This window comes from Serinus canaria, chromosome 1 (assembly GCF_022539315.1).
Source record: "Serinus canaria isolate serCan28SL12 chromosome 1, serCan2020, whole genome shotgun sequence".
In the NCBI taxonomy this organism is placed as follows: domain Eukaryota; kingdom Metazoa; phylum Chordata; class Aves; order Passeriformes; family Fringillidae; genus Serinus; species Serinus canaria.
Window position 1 is genome coordinate 97,988,409 of NC_066313.1, and position 16,012 is coordinate 98,004,420.

Consider the following 16,012-nt stretch of genomic DNA (forward strand, 5'->3'; position numbering starts at 1 on the left):
CTCTACAACAGCAGCAGGTGGGCACTGGGTGATTCTCCCAGGCAGTCAGCAACAGGATGAGAGGAAAGAGCCTCAAGCTGTGCCATGGGAGGTTCAGGCTGGAAATCAGGACCTATTTCTTCTCTTAAAGGGTTGCTAAGAATTGGAAATGGCCACCCAGGGATGTGGTGAGGTCATCATCTCTGGAGATGTTCAAGACACAGATATATGTGGTACTTAAGGCTGTGGTCCAGTTGACAAGGCAGTATTTGGTTTAAGGTTGGACTTGATTTTGCAGGTCTTTTCCAACCTGAATGATTCTGTGATTCTGTGCAATACTGAGTTACAGGACTACTTGATAATTGTAGTTTTTATTTGCAGCAAAAAGGTTCAAATTTCCATAGATGCAGTCAACAAAGAGAAACACAAGAGACCAAAATATTTTCTAAGTCCTTTAGATGAAACTATCAATTTTAGTAGAACAGTTCTGAGTACCTGAATGCTTAGCAAATTAAGAAGCAATATAAGTAGCTGCATCTTTTAACATACTCCTCAGTTCCTCTGCCAAACTACATGTCAAGTTCTATCTCTTTTTTAAAAAATAAAAGGAACTGTAACTACTGCCTCACCAGTACCTTTTTTTCTTCCTCTTCTGTTTTCAAAGGAGGGGAAACCAAAAGAAAAGTAAACTGCTTCAGTCCTAAGTTAGTGCACAGTGGCATCACAAGATATTGTCAGTGCTGATATACCCCAATTAACTTTCTTGGATAATGAAACATCTACATCAGTTTGATAGCTCAGTAATCTGCTTCTCTTCCAACTGTTTTTATTGATTATATAGAATATCTAAACAGCTTTCAGCACAAGATGGACTCTGCTAAGGCGGATTATATAGTGGCTGTAATTATTGGTAGTGCAAATCTCCAACTTGGAATGATTTACATCTGTTTCTTGTCCAGAACTGAGGTGTCAAAGATCAGATTAAGATGCTGAAATATGACTGTCAGTAACCAATTTCAGAACCTTAATGCAGCTCAGAAAAACAGAATATCCATTATACATACTGCAATGATAACACTTCTATCGTAAACAATGTATTCATCTTCTATGACACATTCACTCCATTATTTTCTTCACTTTTTCACATAATTTTCTCTTTAACATATCTACCTTACTTGGCCTTGAATGTAAACTGCAGATCACCCAGTTAAATACCATTAAATAAAACTGACACTCAAATTAAATAAATATCATTAAATAAAACTGACACTCAAAAAGCTCTAGAAATAGGGATGCCCCAGAATCACTCTTTTGTGCTCTATCTTCTCACAACCTAAAATTCTACAGTAAGCTTTCAACATCTTCCACATTTTACAACACATTGCTATTATGAAATTGACCCCTGCAGTGAAAGAGTTCATTTTTGCATAGTCAAGGAGAAAGGAAGAGACCTCAAACTATGGTAAGGCTACAAATTTGATGCCAAAAGTTTACCTTCATTCACCTTCTCCAAATACCAGCAAATTCTAGCAGCAAGTCTCACCCTGAAACTCTGAAGGTCTTTAATTTACTTTCAAAAGTCCAGACTAGGTTATCTCTCCTTTGCAAACAAGCAACTTTGACAAACAGAGCAAATGCTCTAAAAACCCTCTTATTTGCACATTTCAGACCAAGCAGACATGAAAAAAAGTCTGTTTTACTTGCAAATCCCAACAAAATTCTCTTGAAGAAAATTCATACAGAAACAGTAGGTCACTGTGTGCAACACACTTAATTTGTCACTAGAGCAAATGTTTACATCTCACACCAAGATACTGCTTTATTTCTCATATTTAGTTCTGTTCTTTTTCATTTTCTTAAAAACCCTCTTTCCCTGATCACTTAAAAGTTGTACTACATTAATAATGTGGTGAATTCCACTCTAAAATGCTATCAGCAGCATATAATGCAGAGAGCCCTGCCATATCTGGGGCATTGACATTTTTGTCAAAAGGAGGACTGTAAGATGCATGGGGAGGATGGGTGAAGGATGGGTGGAGGATGGTTATTTATAGTATATACATAGGAAATACAAGAATTTTTCAGCCCATTTCCATTTAATCCTTATCTTGTCAAATTTTTATTTGGTAATACCTTGCGCTACACATTTCAGCTCCCTTTTATATTTTATTCCCTAGTAAAGCCAACTTAATAATTATTGTCTACTCCCAGCATGAGTTTACACACAAGGAAACCATTAGAAAAACTACAAAAATAAAGCTAAGGCAATTCACAGAAGCAAATAGGCAATGGCAAGAGACTATCAAAAGAAAATACCTTTCTAAACAATACTAAGTATTGTTACTTAGGTGGTACAGCAGGTACCACCTCATGTCCTACCACATAGAAATATAGATAGATTTTAATTAACACAGAGTAAACTCCTTCTTTAAGAAAGATGTATGTTCACAAAACACATGCAGGGAAAAAACAGTACTTACAACTGGGTTTTTTGTGTCTGGGTCAAATTCTGTAGAATTGGCATCTGGAACAGAAGTTCAAAGTAAACACAGTACATTTGCTCTACATGCACTACAAACTCATAACATAACTCATATATTGATAAGTTAAATCTCTTCATACTACTACTGAATGGCTCTTATTTGGCCACTGGCTAATGAAGGCAACTGAGAAAACCACTTCTCAGCTTTTACTTCTCACCACCAGCACCCTTCAGAAAGAGACTACAGAGGTGAACTGTAAAGCACACTTTCTCTACACTCTTAAGATCAAAAAGCAGGTTTCAAACAATGCACATAACAAAGAGTTCTTACTCCCTTGCACAGAGAGGTAGCACAGGGTACTTAGCTGAAAATGATCTTGCTGCAAGGTCTAAGTACCTAACAACCACGGGATCTGTAAACAGTTCTAATAATAGACATATATTTCACACAGAGAATAAAAATTCCTCTAAATGAATCATATTCACACCAGCCTACTGAGCTCACCTTCCCAATTCAAACAGTTTCTTGCGAATTCCACAACTGCTAACTGCATTCCCAGGCAAACTCCTAGAAGAGAAAACAAAAACTCCAGAATTTCCAGGCCAAAGAGTAGGACTGACTAAGTACTTGCTGCTTTGTCTTAAACTTGACTGCTTTGAAATCTTGGTATTCATTGCATATACACAGATTTACAAAAAACCTAAACCAAAAGTGGCTGCTCAATGTAAAACTCACACTACAAACTTGGCACATTATAAATACACGTGACACAATTATGTGCTTTAAGCCCTTTCAAACATATTTTATTCCTCTCATCTATTTTACCAATAATTATTGCAAAGACAAACAGAACCTGAAAGCCTGGGTATATCCAGATTCAAAGTTTGCTTTGGCAACTACTCAGACACTTAAAAGTAAGAAATGTGGAGTAGGAAGCAAAGCCTCAGAGGTACATAACCAGCACTTAGCTTATAGGCCAGAGGCCAGATGATGTCTTTGGACTTTACTGTAATAACATATACCAGTAAATAAAAAAAAAAAACATTTAATATAGCAAAAATGGTCCAAAGATATCTACGTTTTCTGCATACTGTTTAATAAAGAGAATTATAGTAATATAATTACAATGAGAAGCAAAGACTCTCCACTTTTGTACATGCAAATTAAACCTTTGCAGAAGAGATTGGGTTTTTTTCCTTCCTCATACAGCAGATGTGGTACAAGACTATGCTCCTGGGAATTCTTTACATGTCAGATAGTCCCAACTTCACACATACTTCCCTAAGACAGGACCCTTCTCTAATGTGGGGGTTTGTCTTTTTTTAATCAAATCAATTAGCTTGCTATTTATCTCCTAACCACAGTAATTTCTCACTCTAATGATCTTACCAAGAAAAGGTTTTTTCTTTGTTCTTGCCCAGGAGATAGCTTGGAGTTTGCCTTCTGTTCCCCTAATTCCAAAACCTCCTGGGACCAGAATGCCACTGAAATGACAGTCATATATAAAAGAATTAACATGTAGAATCAAGCCAGCAGAGGAATCCACACAACTTAAAGACTCTTAAGTTATAACTAAGCAAGCACAATTCATGAAAGTCATGTTTTATATGACCATTTAGAATACAAGACATTAAATTTGGATATTTGTTTCATCTACCTACCCCAATTCTCATCTAATATCACACTTCACAGTGAAATTCCCACTGCTTAAATAAATATTGCTCAAATAAACTAGCTATATATTCACTATTTAAAATCCTAACACCCAAAGTTTAGATATTCTAATACTGAAAAACCTAAGTGCATCTAGACAAGAAACAACATCACTTGAAAAATACAAATTGAAATCCTAGCAATGATTCTTAAAAAAGACATTTGCAGTGTGCATTTACAAGCACCTTTCACTATGCTGCATGTTGACAACAAAAAAACTTTGACAACTGATCTGCTCTGTAAAGAAAGGATATCCAAAAAAGCAAAACAACAACAAGAAAATCAAAACCCTAAACCAACAAGCAAAAAACCCTGCAATTTGTCTAAAGAGATTAAGCAGACTTTGAGGATATATGCTGATACTTCAATTGGCTGAAGCTTTTCACCACCCATTCAATTTATCCTTTCACATAAGTAACAAAAGTCTGGATGCATTGAGAAATTATTTCATTTACTGAAGCATTTTCATCACATGAAATAAATACCATGGTCTGCATTGGGATACAGAATGCCCAATGCCACTTACTCTGCTTTGCACAGTTTGTGCCATGCCTGGTGATATTTCACTGAGTTCTCTGCTTCCGTAGAACGTTCAAGTTCTGTTGAATCTATGTACTAATAAAGAAAAACATGCAATGAAATGGTCTCTTCTTCCACAGAAGGAGCAGCAGACAGAATATAATCAAGTGCTAAGAGAAATTATTAAGAGTTTCAAGTGAATTTGCCAATAAACCTGTAACAACTTCAATGAAGACCCAGTATTTGCTTTCAAGACCGAGTGTTTGCTCTAGCTGCAGCAATCTGTGCCCTTTTCTTTGCACACAGCTCAGGAGCTGTGTCTGCCTCTAGCATTGTTTGGCAACCTCCAGGTAAGCAGATTAACTAGAATGCTTTGCAACTCGGAACCCGGGTTACTTTCCTAGGGCAACCAGGACCAAACAAGGAGTGGTGCTGACCTTATCCTGCCATCCCAATGGGATGTGGCTAGGATGTTTACTTTCCTGGTTTTGGGTGCCACAGCTTGTCCAATCTTATTTTAAGACTGGAAAAATCTGCATTGTCCATGAGAAAGGTGTTCCTGGGGACTCTTGGGTAGAAAGGGAGAAAGAATCATTATCTATGCCCTACTGGAAGTACTGCATTAACATCTCTAGTGCCATTAAAAGGCACAGGTCCTGATGCACCACTAGAGTGAAGTGAGGGGACAATGTACTGCACTGGGGACACAAAAGATCAGAGTTTGATTCTGGGTTCTGTCAGCCTTTTTCTCAGATTAACATAGTTAACCACATTGTGATGTAGAGTCCATCCTCCATAAAAATGAGATCATCTGAAATGGCAGAACTCACCTGTGTTCAGAGAAAGGTAACTGACAAGGAGACTGCTGAAAGTTTCCCAGACAAGACTGCTTTCTAGCAAATATTTTCTACTTTTTCTACATTCCAGAAGGCATCAAAAATACAACAGAAAAATAACTACTTTTGAATGTTGCTATTCTATATTAGAAGAATATTACACAACCAAATAAAAAGACACTATGATACTGCAAGGTTGGAAAGTGAAACTATTGACAGTTAACTGTACTTTCCTTGCCAAACATATTAAGAAGGAACATTTATCAGTTAAAGAAGCATCAAAATTTCATCATTCAGATTAAGCAGTTTCTTCAGAGCATAGGATCATACTGACAGCCTTTGGGCATAAACACTAAAAAGAGGTTTGGACATGCAGTAAAGTACAGTGGGAACTGTGTCTGTTAACATTTCAGCACTGCACTGGAGCTCAGCAACCATCAGTTTTCAAGCTTGTTAATGAAGAAGCCCCACCAAAATTAAGATCAGCTGCACAAGAAGCTTGCTGTACATTTGCAGACAGGGCACCTTTCACCTTTTTTGCTAAAAGCAAAGCTATTTTTCATATCATAAAAATTTTTCCCTCTGCAGCTGTCGGTACGAAACACTACAATGACACAATCATGTAGGTCAGGAAGGACCTTAGGAAGTCTCAAGCCTCACTCCCTGCTCAAAGCAAGTCAAATTAGAGCAGACTGCTTAGGATCATTTCCAGTCAGGATCTAAAAATCTTCAGGGATCAATTCTGGCTGTTCCCACTTCCTTGTTTCTTCATGCACACAGAAACAACTTTTTTACAGTGTTAGCTAATACTCTTCCCAGGGAGCAAGAAAAGGCTGACCATCTGCCATTTCCCCAATTCCTAATTTTTGCCTTTTCTTTTTTTTTTTTTTTTAAGACTGGTCCATTTGCCCTTTTCTAGTCATAAAATAATTAGGTTAGAAAGGATGTCTAAGATCATTGAACCAACTGTTAACCTAGGACTGCCAAGTTCACCATAAAACTATGTGTCATGAAAACAAGTGAAATCTAACTATGACAGTAAATAGAAATTTGCAGACAAAATATGCTTTTTCATCAGATCCAGTTTTGGGTAACTTCATTGTTCCTTTCAGGTAAGTTCCAAATAAAATAATTAAATCTGTAAACATTTCTTTCAAAAAATGAAATGCATGGCCAGTCTGTATTTATCTGCATGATTCATTTTCTAGCTTTCACAGGAATTAAAACTGCCACACATGTACAACTAATAGGTTACCACAGAATAATAATATACAACAATAGAATCAAAGTATTCCTGAAAGCAAAAACCAGAAATAAGCTCACCATTAAATCCAGTTTGTAATTAATTGCCAGTGCAGAGTGTTCCAGAGCTTTGAAAACAGATGCATAGCAGTCACTTAGTTTTGTGTACTTGCCCACGAGAGCTATGGAACACACCTTCAGCAACCTTTCATACCTGACAAAAACAAGTTCTTCAGTTACTACACCAAATTTCACCAAAAAAAACCCTTTTTAACAGCTTTTCCTTTTTCATAGTAAAAGCAGGATGCTCCTGATGCCTGGGAATGATTGGCATCTGACTCCATTGATTCAGAAGGCTGAACAATTGCTTTATTAAACTATATTATACTATACTACATCTGTACTATAAAGAATACTAAAAGATACTAAAGAAAACTCATGACTGTCTGAGACAGCCAGGACACTGCTGTGAGCCAGCTGGCCAAGGAAACAAAACAATTCACAGCAGAATCCAACTGACAAATCACTTCAGGTAAATAATCATCCTAACACATTCCACATGTGCAAAACAACAGGAGCAGCAAGAAGAGATAAGAATTGTTTTTCTCTTCTTCTCTCTGTACTTCTCTGGGAAAAAACTCTGAGAAAGAGAGTTATGTCTCTCTGTGCAGAGAATGTGAATGCCACAGCTTTTTCTTTACCTCCACAATTTCCAAACTGCCCATGTTTTTAAATCCAGATTATTCACAGGTGTCCACCTCCACTAACCCAGTCAGTCCAGTTTGGTGACTTCAAAACAGCTAAAACCAACCTTGAATTACAGCACTTCTAGAGAAAGCAGCAAGATTTAGAATACCTGCAAGCCATTTTCTTCCACTTCATTAGAAGATCACTTGGCTGGTCATCAATAGGTAAATTTAGCCTCTGTTTAAAATACTTAATGATGCCTTGCTCCTCCAATAGGATTGGTACTCGGTAAGTAGAAGAAACATCATGAATAAATATCACCTAACAAAAAAAAGGCAGGACATAAAACTTAACATATATACTTAACATAATACTCCTGATATTTTGAAAATGCTATAGCATCCATAATAGCAAGATAAAAACTATAAAAACAACCACATATGAATGAAGCAGTCAGAAGCTGAAAAGAGAAATGCACAGAAATATTTGTATAGTTTCCCACGTGTAATACTGAAGTACAGACCTGCTCAGGCTCCACATGACAAAACATGGAAATCTTCTCCTTCACAGCCATCTCTATAGGTTTTGCACTTCTGCAGACTATCTGTCATAACAGAAGGAAAAACTTCAGATATTTACTAGGCAAACTAATAGAAGATCCTCAATATTTCATAATGAAATTCATCTCCTTTGGAAGCAGAGCACAAACAAATGTATCTTTTTTTACTCCTTCCCCCCTTTTGGAGTTCTAAGATATATCAGAGCTCACAAATATCTACTAGCAAGGCAAAATCAAATCCATCACTTGCCCACACTGACCAATTTTCATTCATCTTTCATTGGCATTCTCTGTAATATTCATTCCTCATATTCTTCTTTCTTGTTGCTACTATTGTAATACTCTTTGCCTCAAGTCTAGCAGCTCTAGAAGTATGAATATAATTAATCAAAAGAAACATGTAATCTTATCAGTAAGATCAGATTTAAATTAAGAGCAATAACACTTAGCTTACATGCATGAGTATTTCAGCTTCTTCTTAATGTAGACATCATGACAAAAACAAAGCCAAAGAAGAGAAAACTTACTCATAATTGTATGGAGTTTTTACTGGTGCTAGTATTTTGTTGTAAACCCCAGTAATTTTAGAAAATATTGATCATTTGTAAGCAATGAAAAAAATAATTATATGCTTTGGAGTTTGTTGGAAGGGGTCTTTTTGTGCAGTATGTAACTCCAGGCAACTAGATCAAAATGCAGAACTGCTCTAGTAAAGTGCCTACTGATTACTCACTCTACTCCCTTCAGTTATTTTGAAACCAGAAAGTATACCAAAAAGTAGGATGATCCTGTTATAAGGCTAGTTCATTACTTTCCCCATCTTTCAAGCAAATGCAACTAAATAATCCATCAAGCCTTTTTGCTCAGAAACTTGTAGCTGCCCTTTGATCACCTTGCTAATGCAGCTACAATCACCTTGCTAATGCAGCTTAGCTACATTGATACTGATGGAGTTTAATTAACTTACCCTAACCTTAGAAGTCATTCTAGAAACAGAAAAAAAATGCCAAGTATAAGAGAAAATTAGTGTGCTTTTAAATCAAAATGTAATTAGGAAACAAATTGTACATTCTATTCACTTAAGCACAATTCATTTGTAAAATTTGGTACAGTTTGAAGCTGAAGATATAATTTATAAACCTTGATAGTACAAGCACATGAGTAAACCCACTTTGAAATCTATCACCCATCTTGTGGAGACAAATTTAAAGTTAATGCAGACACAGAAATCAAAAAACATCAGAGCCAATACACAAAAATAGCAAAGCTACAATAAAAATGGGAGAGATGCACTGCTAAGGAACATAACACACAGAGATGAGGAACAATTGAATCCAACAGGGCAGCTCTGACAAGTACACACTCTAAGGGCTGCATCAGAGCACAGGATCTCTGCAGCCACAACACAGTGTCCATCTGGCACTCAGAACAGCCTGGGCAGAACAGAGAGGCTGGGGCACCCAGAGCTGAGCAGCACCCCCAGGGATGCCCAGGAGCAGGCAGGCAGGCAGCAGCGATTCAGAACTGGATGGAACAGGCTCAGCTGTAGGAGCTGCCCCACGTGCTGCATGGCCAAGCCAGTAACCATTTAAATATTGTCCTGAAGCAGCACTCAAGGAAGTTTATGAGGGCACCAAGAGGCTGCACCTCGAGTGAGATCTGCTCCTGCTTCAGGTGTCAACAGTAGCAGTCAAAAGACAAAAATGATACTGTGCTCCTGGCACTCCCAGACCTGCCCCAGGCAAGAACCCAAGATGCATGACAGTCACTATGTTTTTCTCCTTTCATTACACACACCCATTTAACAGGCTTTTTAAAGAAAACAATTTTTTGGAGGGGAGGGAGAAGTCAGGCCCTGGCAATTGCCTTAAAGGCCTTCAAAAAGAACAGGCAAGTTTCCCTATGCAATTAGCACTTTGAGAGGGATTTTGGAGATTAGGCCCTGAAACTTGGAACACAGTACAGCATTACATTAATAAAAGTCTTTCCTTCCACAAGCTGGTTATGATTATCATGTTACAGCCACTTGACACCAAACACATCTTTCACATACCCTATTTCCAAATCCATTAGTTTTGTAGTTAAAAACACATTCATTCATAAATGTAAAATTAAAGAGCTAAAAAAAAAAAAACAGAAAGAAGGACAACAAAAAATTTAGTTGTGTGACTATCTTAAGAATATTTTTTTTCTTTTTTGAGGATATACACGTTGCTTTTTCTTAATAATGCAAAACTAAAAAAAAATATGAATGTTACAAGACAGAAACATTCTAGGTCTTTCTACAAAGTGAATTGAGATTTCAATTATTTTTAGCAGCGAAGAATTATTTTTGTAAAAAAGATGCCTTTAGAAGAACCTAGCTACAGTCCCAAGATATTGCAAGAAGTTAGTTGAATTAAGTTAGCTTAGAGTGATTGTGACTAATTTGATTTCCTGTGGCTTTAATGGAGCTATGCAGCACATATTTTGCATTTCTTCAAAAATTCTCATCTCTCCTGAGAGACTATGGCTTATTCTTTGAACACAAGTTATGCAAGGATATTTCTAGATGACCTATAAATAAAAATCTGTATTTATTGACTCACCAAATCTGGAGACAAGCCTAGACCCCTCAGTGCTCGAACACTGTTCTGTGTTGGTTTTGTCTTCTGTTCACCAGTAGCATTAGGCTGAAAAGGCACATTTTGAAAGCTCAAATAGCAACTAACATGTGCTAAAAAAGCAGTTACAGATGAAAAGACAAAATTCATTGCAAGTAAAAATATTTGCAAGAAATAAACATATCCAAAGAGAGCCATAATATGCCAGAAACAGAAATGACACCACTGTTATTGACACCACTTCTACATGAAATACGGTGATGAAACCACAGGGTTCCAATTCAGGTCAAGTTTATTTTGTTGTTTTTGTTTTCAGAGGAAAAATTCCATATAATTGGCTTGGGCAGAAGAAGAATATTCCAAAAGTTGGATTTGGCTAAAAAATTGAGAATGTCCAACACAGCAAAAAGCCTCCAGTGACTCTTTTTGAAATATTCAGATGTAATAAATAATTCTGTTCTCAAATACACAGAATTAATCCTACCAATTGCTGTTCAGTCCTCTAATCTGCAGCTGTAGTTGGTAACTATCTTATTGTCCACAGAAGGTGAAATCTATCATCATTACAAACCTTTGCTTACCAAAATATCCCCATTGAGTAGTGAAGCAAAATTTAGAGTTCAAATGAAAAAATACTTTTCATTCCTGTACAAGGAGTTACAGTGGTCTTGACTTGACTCCAGCATGGAAGGGTTAATGAGACAAGTGAACAAATATAAAGCCAATATAGAGTAAAATTTATATTATTAATTCTACTAACTTACCTGTGGTACTAGGCTAACATGGATATTACAGAAGTTCTCTCTTTTTGCTTTGAACTGAAACTGTCTAAATGCTTCAACAAATGGCATTCCTTCAATATCTCCAATGGTTCCTCCCAACTGAAAAGGAAATGGATATGTCAGAGTGGCAGAATGCAAACACAAAAGGAAAAGAAATGTCTCATATATTTCAAGATATTTTCTGAAACTTTTATCTGAAAAAAAATCCTGACAATTGAAATTTATAAAGATACTCTACAAAGTGCTTTCATCTACTCTGCACGGTTTTTTTTCTTGTGGAAAACATTAAACAATTTTCCAGTTTTGTTATGTTCACCTTCCACCAAATACACAAGTTTCCCATGGGAAGATGTGTGGTGCTGCTGAATAATACATGCTTCACACTGCCTTCAAAGTGGTGAACCAGGGATCAATAGTTAAGCTGATGCAAAGGTTTTTGTATAGGAAAACTTTATTTCCTGTCAGATTAACAAATATTTGTGATTAACTAGAGACAGACATTTCTCAGTATTATCACGGCTTTCCAACATCAATAATTGTTTATTACCAAACCAAAATGCAAGACTAAGTCCATGCTGAAATTTATTTATAAAGACAGAAATCAGATGCCTTTCAAGGACACAGGGAGCAGACTAAGCACTGAATAAAGCAGCTTTGCACACAAGTCTGATGAAATAGTTGTATTTCAGGATGATCTTTTTGTGCCACCAAGTGGTTTTCAACAGAATTACATATTTCTGTTCATCCAGTACCAGAAAAACTGACAACTATATTTGTACATGACACACATTTAGTCAAACTCCTTCACGATTTTACAAAGGAAAAATGTTAAAATTATTTTTAGAGTACTAAAGAAAAATAATTTTATCAGGCTGGAGGTATAAATATAACAAAAACAAACAAACAAAAACCTCTAAACCAAAACACAAAAAACCTGAAAAAACTGTAGTTAAAGGACTGATATGACCATCACTTATTAATGGTTTTGTGCAACTTTTGTATTTACTTTTTCATATTTGTTTTAAATGTAATATTTGACTCCCACTGTGAACAGCGTTTAAAGGTCTATAGGTATACTGGTAAGCGTATCTCAGTCAAGGCAGGTTCTTCTGCATAAGAAACAGTAATTCTGCTGCTGGGTCACAAAGTTTCTGGTACTATTGATTGCAGTGGTCACTTCTGGCATTAAATCTGCGACATCTTCTGTCAAATTCTCAACTATAAACTTTTTTCATTATTTTCTGCTGTAATAGTACTACTAGCAATTACTGGCTTTCATCCACCTGTCCCAGTGCCCTACTAAGGGTGGGTCAAACTCCTTGTTTCCATTGTGCAGAAAAACAGCAGGTTAAGTAATTAACAAAGTTGCCACCAAAGATCTTAAAGATAACATCAGAAAGTGGGAAACTAACTTATACATTGTTTAAATATATTCCTTTAAGCATGACCACAAGCAACAAGATAAACATTTGAAGTTCTAGGGAAGCTACAATGTTAAAGGCTGTCCCATGGTCCACGGGAGATTTCAGGTATTACACAACTTTTCTCAATACTATTAACAGTATAAAGCTTCAGTCAAACATCTGGATCTTGGAATAGACAGTTCACATTACAGTAACTGCTTAAATTCTCTTAAGAAGCTCAATTTCAGCTGTATTCTAGAGTGGATTTAGTCAAGTAAATGGAAGTTGTAGAGATAAGACCATGCCTGTCTCTTTCAGACCAAACCAAAGAACATAGAACATGCTTTTGAATTTCTGCTCTCCATAAAACTTCAGTCTGACCTCTTTATAGTAAGGAGCAAAGAGAAAGCAAACAAGCTCATTGTGTTCACTGTAGATATACAACCTAAAAGGTTCTATACTTGCCTCAATTACACAGATTTGTGGCTCTTTTTTGTCATCGTCCACAGGAACTTTTGCCTGATTCATTACCCATTCCTGAACTGCATCAGTAATGTGTGGAACAACTACAAAACAAAACCAAAGAAGGTAAGCACAGCTTAGTTTAGGTCCATATACTAATTTTTGCATGCAGAAGGGGTAAAGTGAACAGAAAGCCAAGAAGAAACTAGTAAGTCCTTTCTCTAGATCACCTTTCCTGGAGCCCGGAAGCCAAACATTACAAGAATATGACCATATCTTTTGGAAGGGAGAAAGGAGGAAGGTGGTGGAGCAAGAAGCAGCCTGTTCTAGCTGATCCCTTCTTTTGAGAAGACTGAATGGATTAAAATTAAAAAACACAAAAAATTTAAAATTAAAATTACAAAAAAATACAAAATTAAAAATATTACCTTGAACGGTTTTTCCCAGATAATCACCATGTCTTTCTTTATTAATGACATGCTGATATATCTTTCCAGTGGTGATATTGTTATCTTTATAGAGACTGATGTCCAAAAATCTCTCATAATTTCCCAAATCTAAGTCAACCTCTCCACCATCATTCAACACAAAAACTTCACCTGAAAAAAAAAAAAAAGCAAAAACAGACAGAAAAGCAACAAAATAATCAGAAATTATGAAACACACAGCAGGAATTCCCCAGACATCTTAAAATAGAAGAAAAAAAATTAAATTATGTATGAGAACCACATATCAATAAAGTCCATAATGCAACCCAATCTGCATAGTCATTCTGTTTGACTTAATATCCAAGTCAGTTTTACATCCAATGTCCATCCCTCAGATACATATAGTTTTGCAAATGAAATGTAAATTACACTGCCAAAATATTTAAGCAACATAAATATTTAACCAGCATTTCAACAGCAGAATAATCCTTCACTGGAAGAAAACAACCTCTAGGAATCATAAATCAGCAACAAATAAAATATTCATTTACGGGCAGGAGAGAAAAACTATGCTTTTGTAAGCATGAATTATTATACATGTTCAAAGAGTTTCACTATAAATTCTTGTTGATTGGATCTATTTTAAAGATTGAGGCTTCGATCAGGAGTAAAGTTATGATGAAGAAAAATGCTTTTTCAAACATAATCACCATTTCTGAGTCAGTTGTTTCATCCATGTCCACAGCAAGGGTTATTCTTGACCCTGAAAAATCCACTTAAAATACCCTTCAGGTTCACGCTTTTCTCAGCCCTCCAAAGAGTCTCTAAATTCTGAACCTAGTCAACTTCTGATGCAACTCAAGTTACTAGATCTTGAAGTAAGGCTGGAAAGCTCTTCAGAAAAACTGTAAATATTTTGCCATGACCCAATAAATCAATGGCAAAACAAGTTACATGACTAATGCAGGAAAAAAAGTGGACAACAGAAATGTATATCCCACCAAAGTAAACACTCCACTTTAATGAACTTTGGCTCTCTAAGCTTCACTAATGTTTTTGAATAGATTTTTTTTTACTAAAACAAGAACTTAAGCTAACTCTCATGAAGGCACTTTCATTAGAAGGCACTGATACCCAGAGAACAGCATTCTCAAGTAACTCTTAAGGATCTAAGTTTCAAGTTTCATAGCACTATTTAAAAGGGGTTTTTAATCAAGTTGAACTGAAGACAGCATTAACTGAACAAATCTTACAGCTAGGATTTTCCCAGTAAAGTGGTATTTTAGAGAAAGGAAGCATCTGCTCATAATAGTATCTTCAAAAAAACAGGCTTCTCTTTCTTAACTTTGAGCAGACAGTGCCCTTGAGAACAGAGTAAGCAACAAACTTTCAAAAAAATGATAAAACAACTTGTAAACACCATACTATTGTTTTTTTAAAAAAATAAAACCAGAACACATTATTGTAAATACAAATGTTTATGTGAAAGGGAATAGCACTTATCTTCATACCATGTTCATATGGTGAAAAGGTTCCAGCATCTATGTTTATGTAAGGATCAATTTTGATTGCAGTGACACGAAGACCACATGATTTCAGAATGGTGCCAATGCTGCTTGCAATGATCCCTTTGCCAATGCCTGAGATGACACCACCAGTTACCAGGATGTACTTCATTGGAAAATCAGCACACATGCACAGACCTTGAGCTAGAAATCTAAAACAACAAAGATGTAGATCTGATGAATGTAAATTCATGCCTGGGAAAATCACAGACTCAATCTGCAAAGATCTAAATTGAAATGACCTCCAGCAACATACAACAAAAATGACCATTCTGGAATCTGGGTCAGAATTCCCCTCTCAGGTTATAGATCAATCTGTAAGATAAACACCTGCCTTGTCCTGATGAGGCTGATCGACACACAGAGCTGAGATATTAATTTACATTTCTAGACAGAAAGGGGTGTTGGGTGGCAAATCCACAAAAGTACTACAAAACTTTTTACTATTTATACATTTTAGCAAAAAAGGCACCAGGGTTGATCAGCTATAAGCTGCATTTTTCCACCCATCTGAGACAGGACGACATGTATCTCCTCTGTAAACAAATTCACATTTCATTCAGGTGGTTGTGGAGGCTAAGCACTGAATAATTTCTGAACAGTGACAGCATGGCTAACCATAAAACAAGAACTCTAGGGCCAAGAAAATCTTTCCTTACTTAAATACCCAATTTACCCCAAACAACAACTGCACTTGATCTAATGACCCTCAATATAAATCAAAGCAGTGTGGTACTTTAGCTGCTGGTAT

The 16,012-nt window shown here is 36.3% G+C and overlaps 1 protein-coding gene across 3 annotated transcripts in view; it reads right to left on the minus strand.

The window, feature by feature from the left end:
* The window catches only part of CTPS2 (CTP synthase 2), a 58,026-nt gene that overhangs the window by 40,790 nt on the left and 1,224 nt on the right, over window positions 1–16,012 (minus strand). For all 3 annotated transcript variants that reach the window (XM_009089682.4, XM_050978991.1, XM_050978990.1), the window contains exons 2-13: window positions 15,208–15,413; window positions 13,697–13,867; window positions 13,272–13,372; window positions 11,386–11,502; window positions 10,607–10,690; window positions 7,983–8,063; window positions 7,629–7,780; window positions 6,854–6,986; window positions 4,702–4,790; window positions 3,852–3,946; window positions 2,967–3,029; window positions 2,460–2,503 (exon numbers count right to left, since the gene is read on the minus strand). In XM_009089682.4, coding sequence (XP_009087930.4) covers window positions 2,460–2,503; window positions 2,967–3,029; window positions 3,852–3,946; window positions 4,702–4,790; window positions 6,854–6,986; window positions 7,629–7,780; window positions 7,983–8,063; window positions 10,607–10,690; window positions 11,386–11,502; window positions 13,272–13,372; window positions 13,697–13,867; window positions 15,208–15,413 — 1,336 coding nt within the window. The remainder of the gene's footprint in view (window positions 1–2,459; window positions 2,504–2,966; window positions 3,030–3,851; window positions 3,947–4,701; window positions 4,791–6,853; window positions 6,987–7,628; window positions 7,781–7,982; window positions 8,064–10,606; window positions 10,691–11,385; window positions 11,503–13,271; window positions 13,373–13,696; window positions 13,868–15,207; window positions 15,414–16,012) is intronic.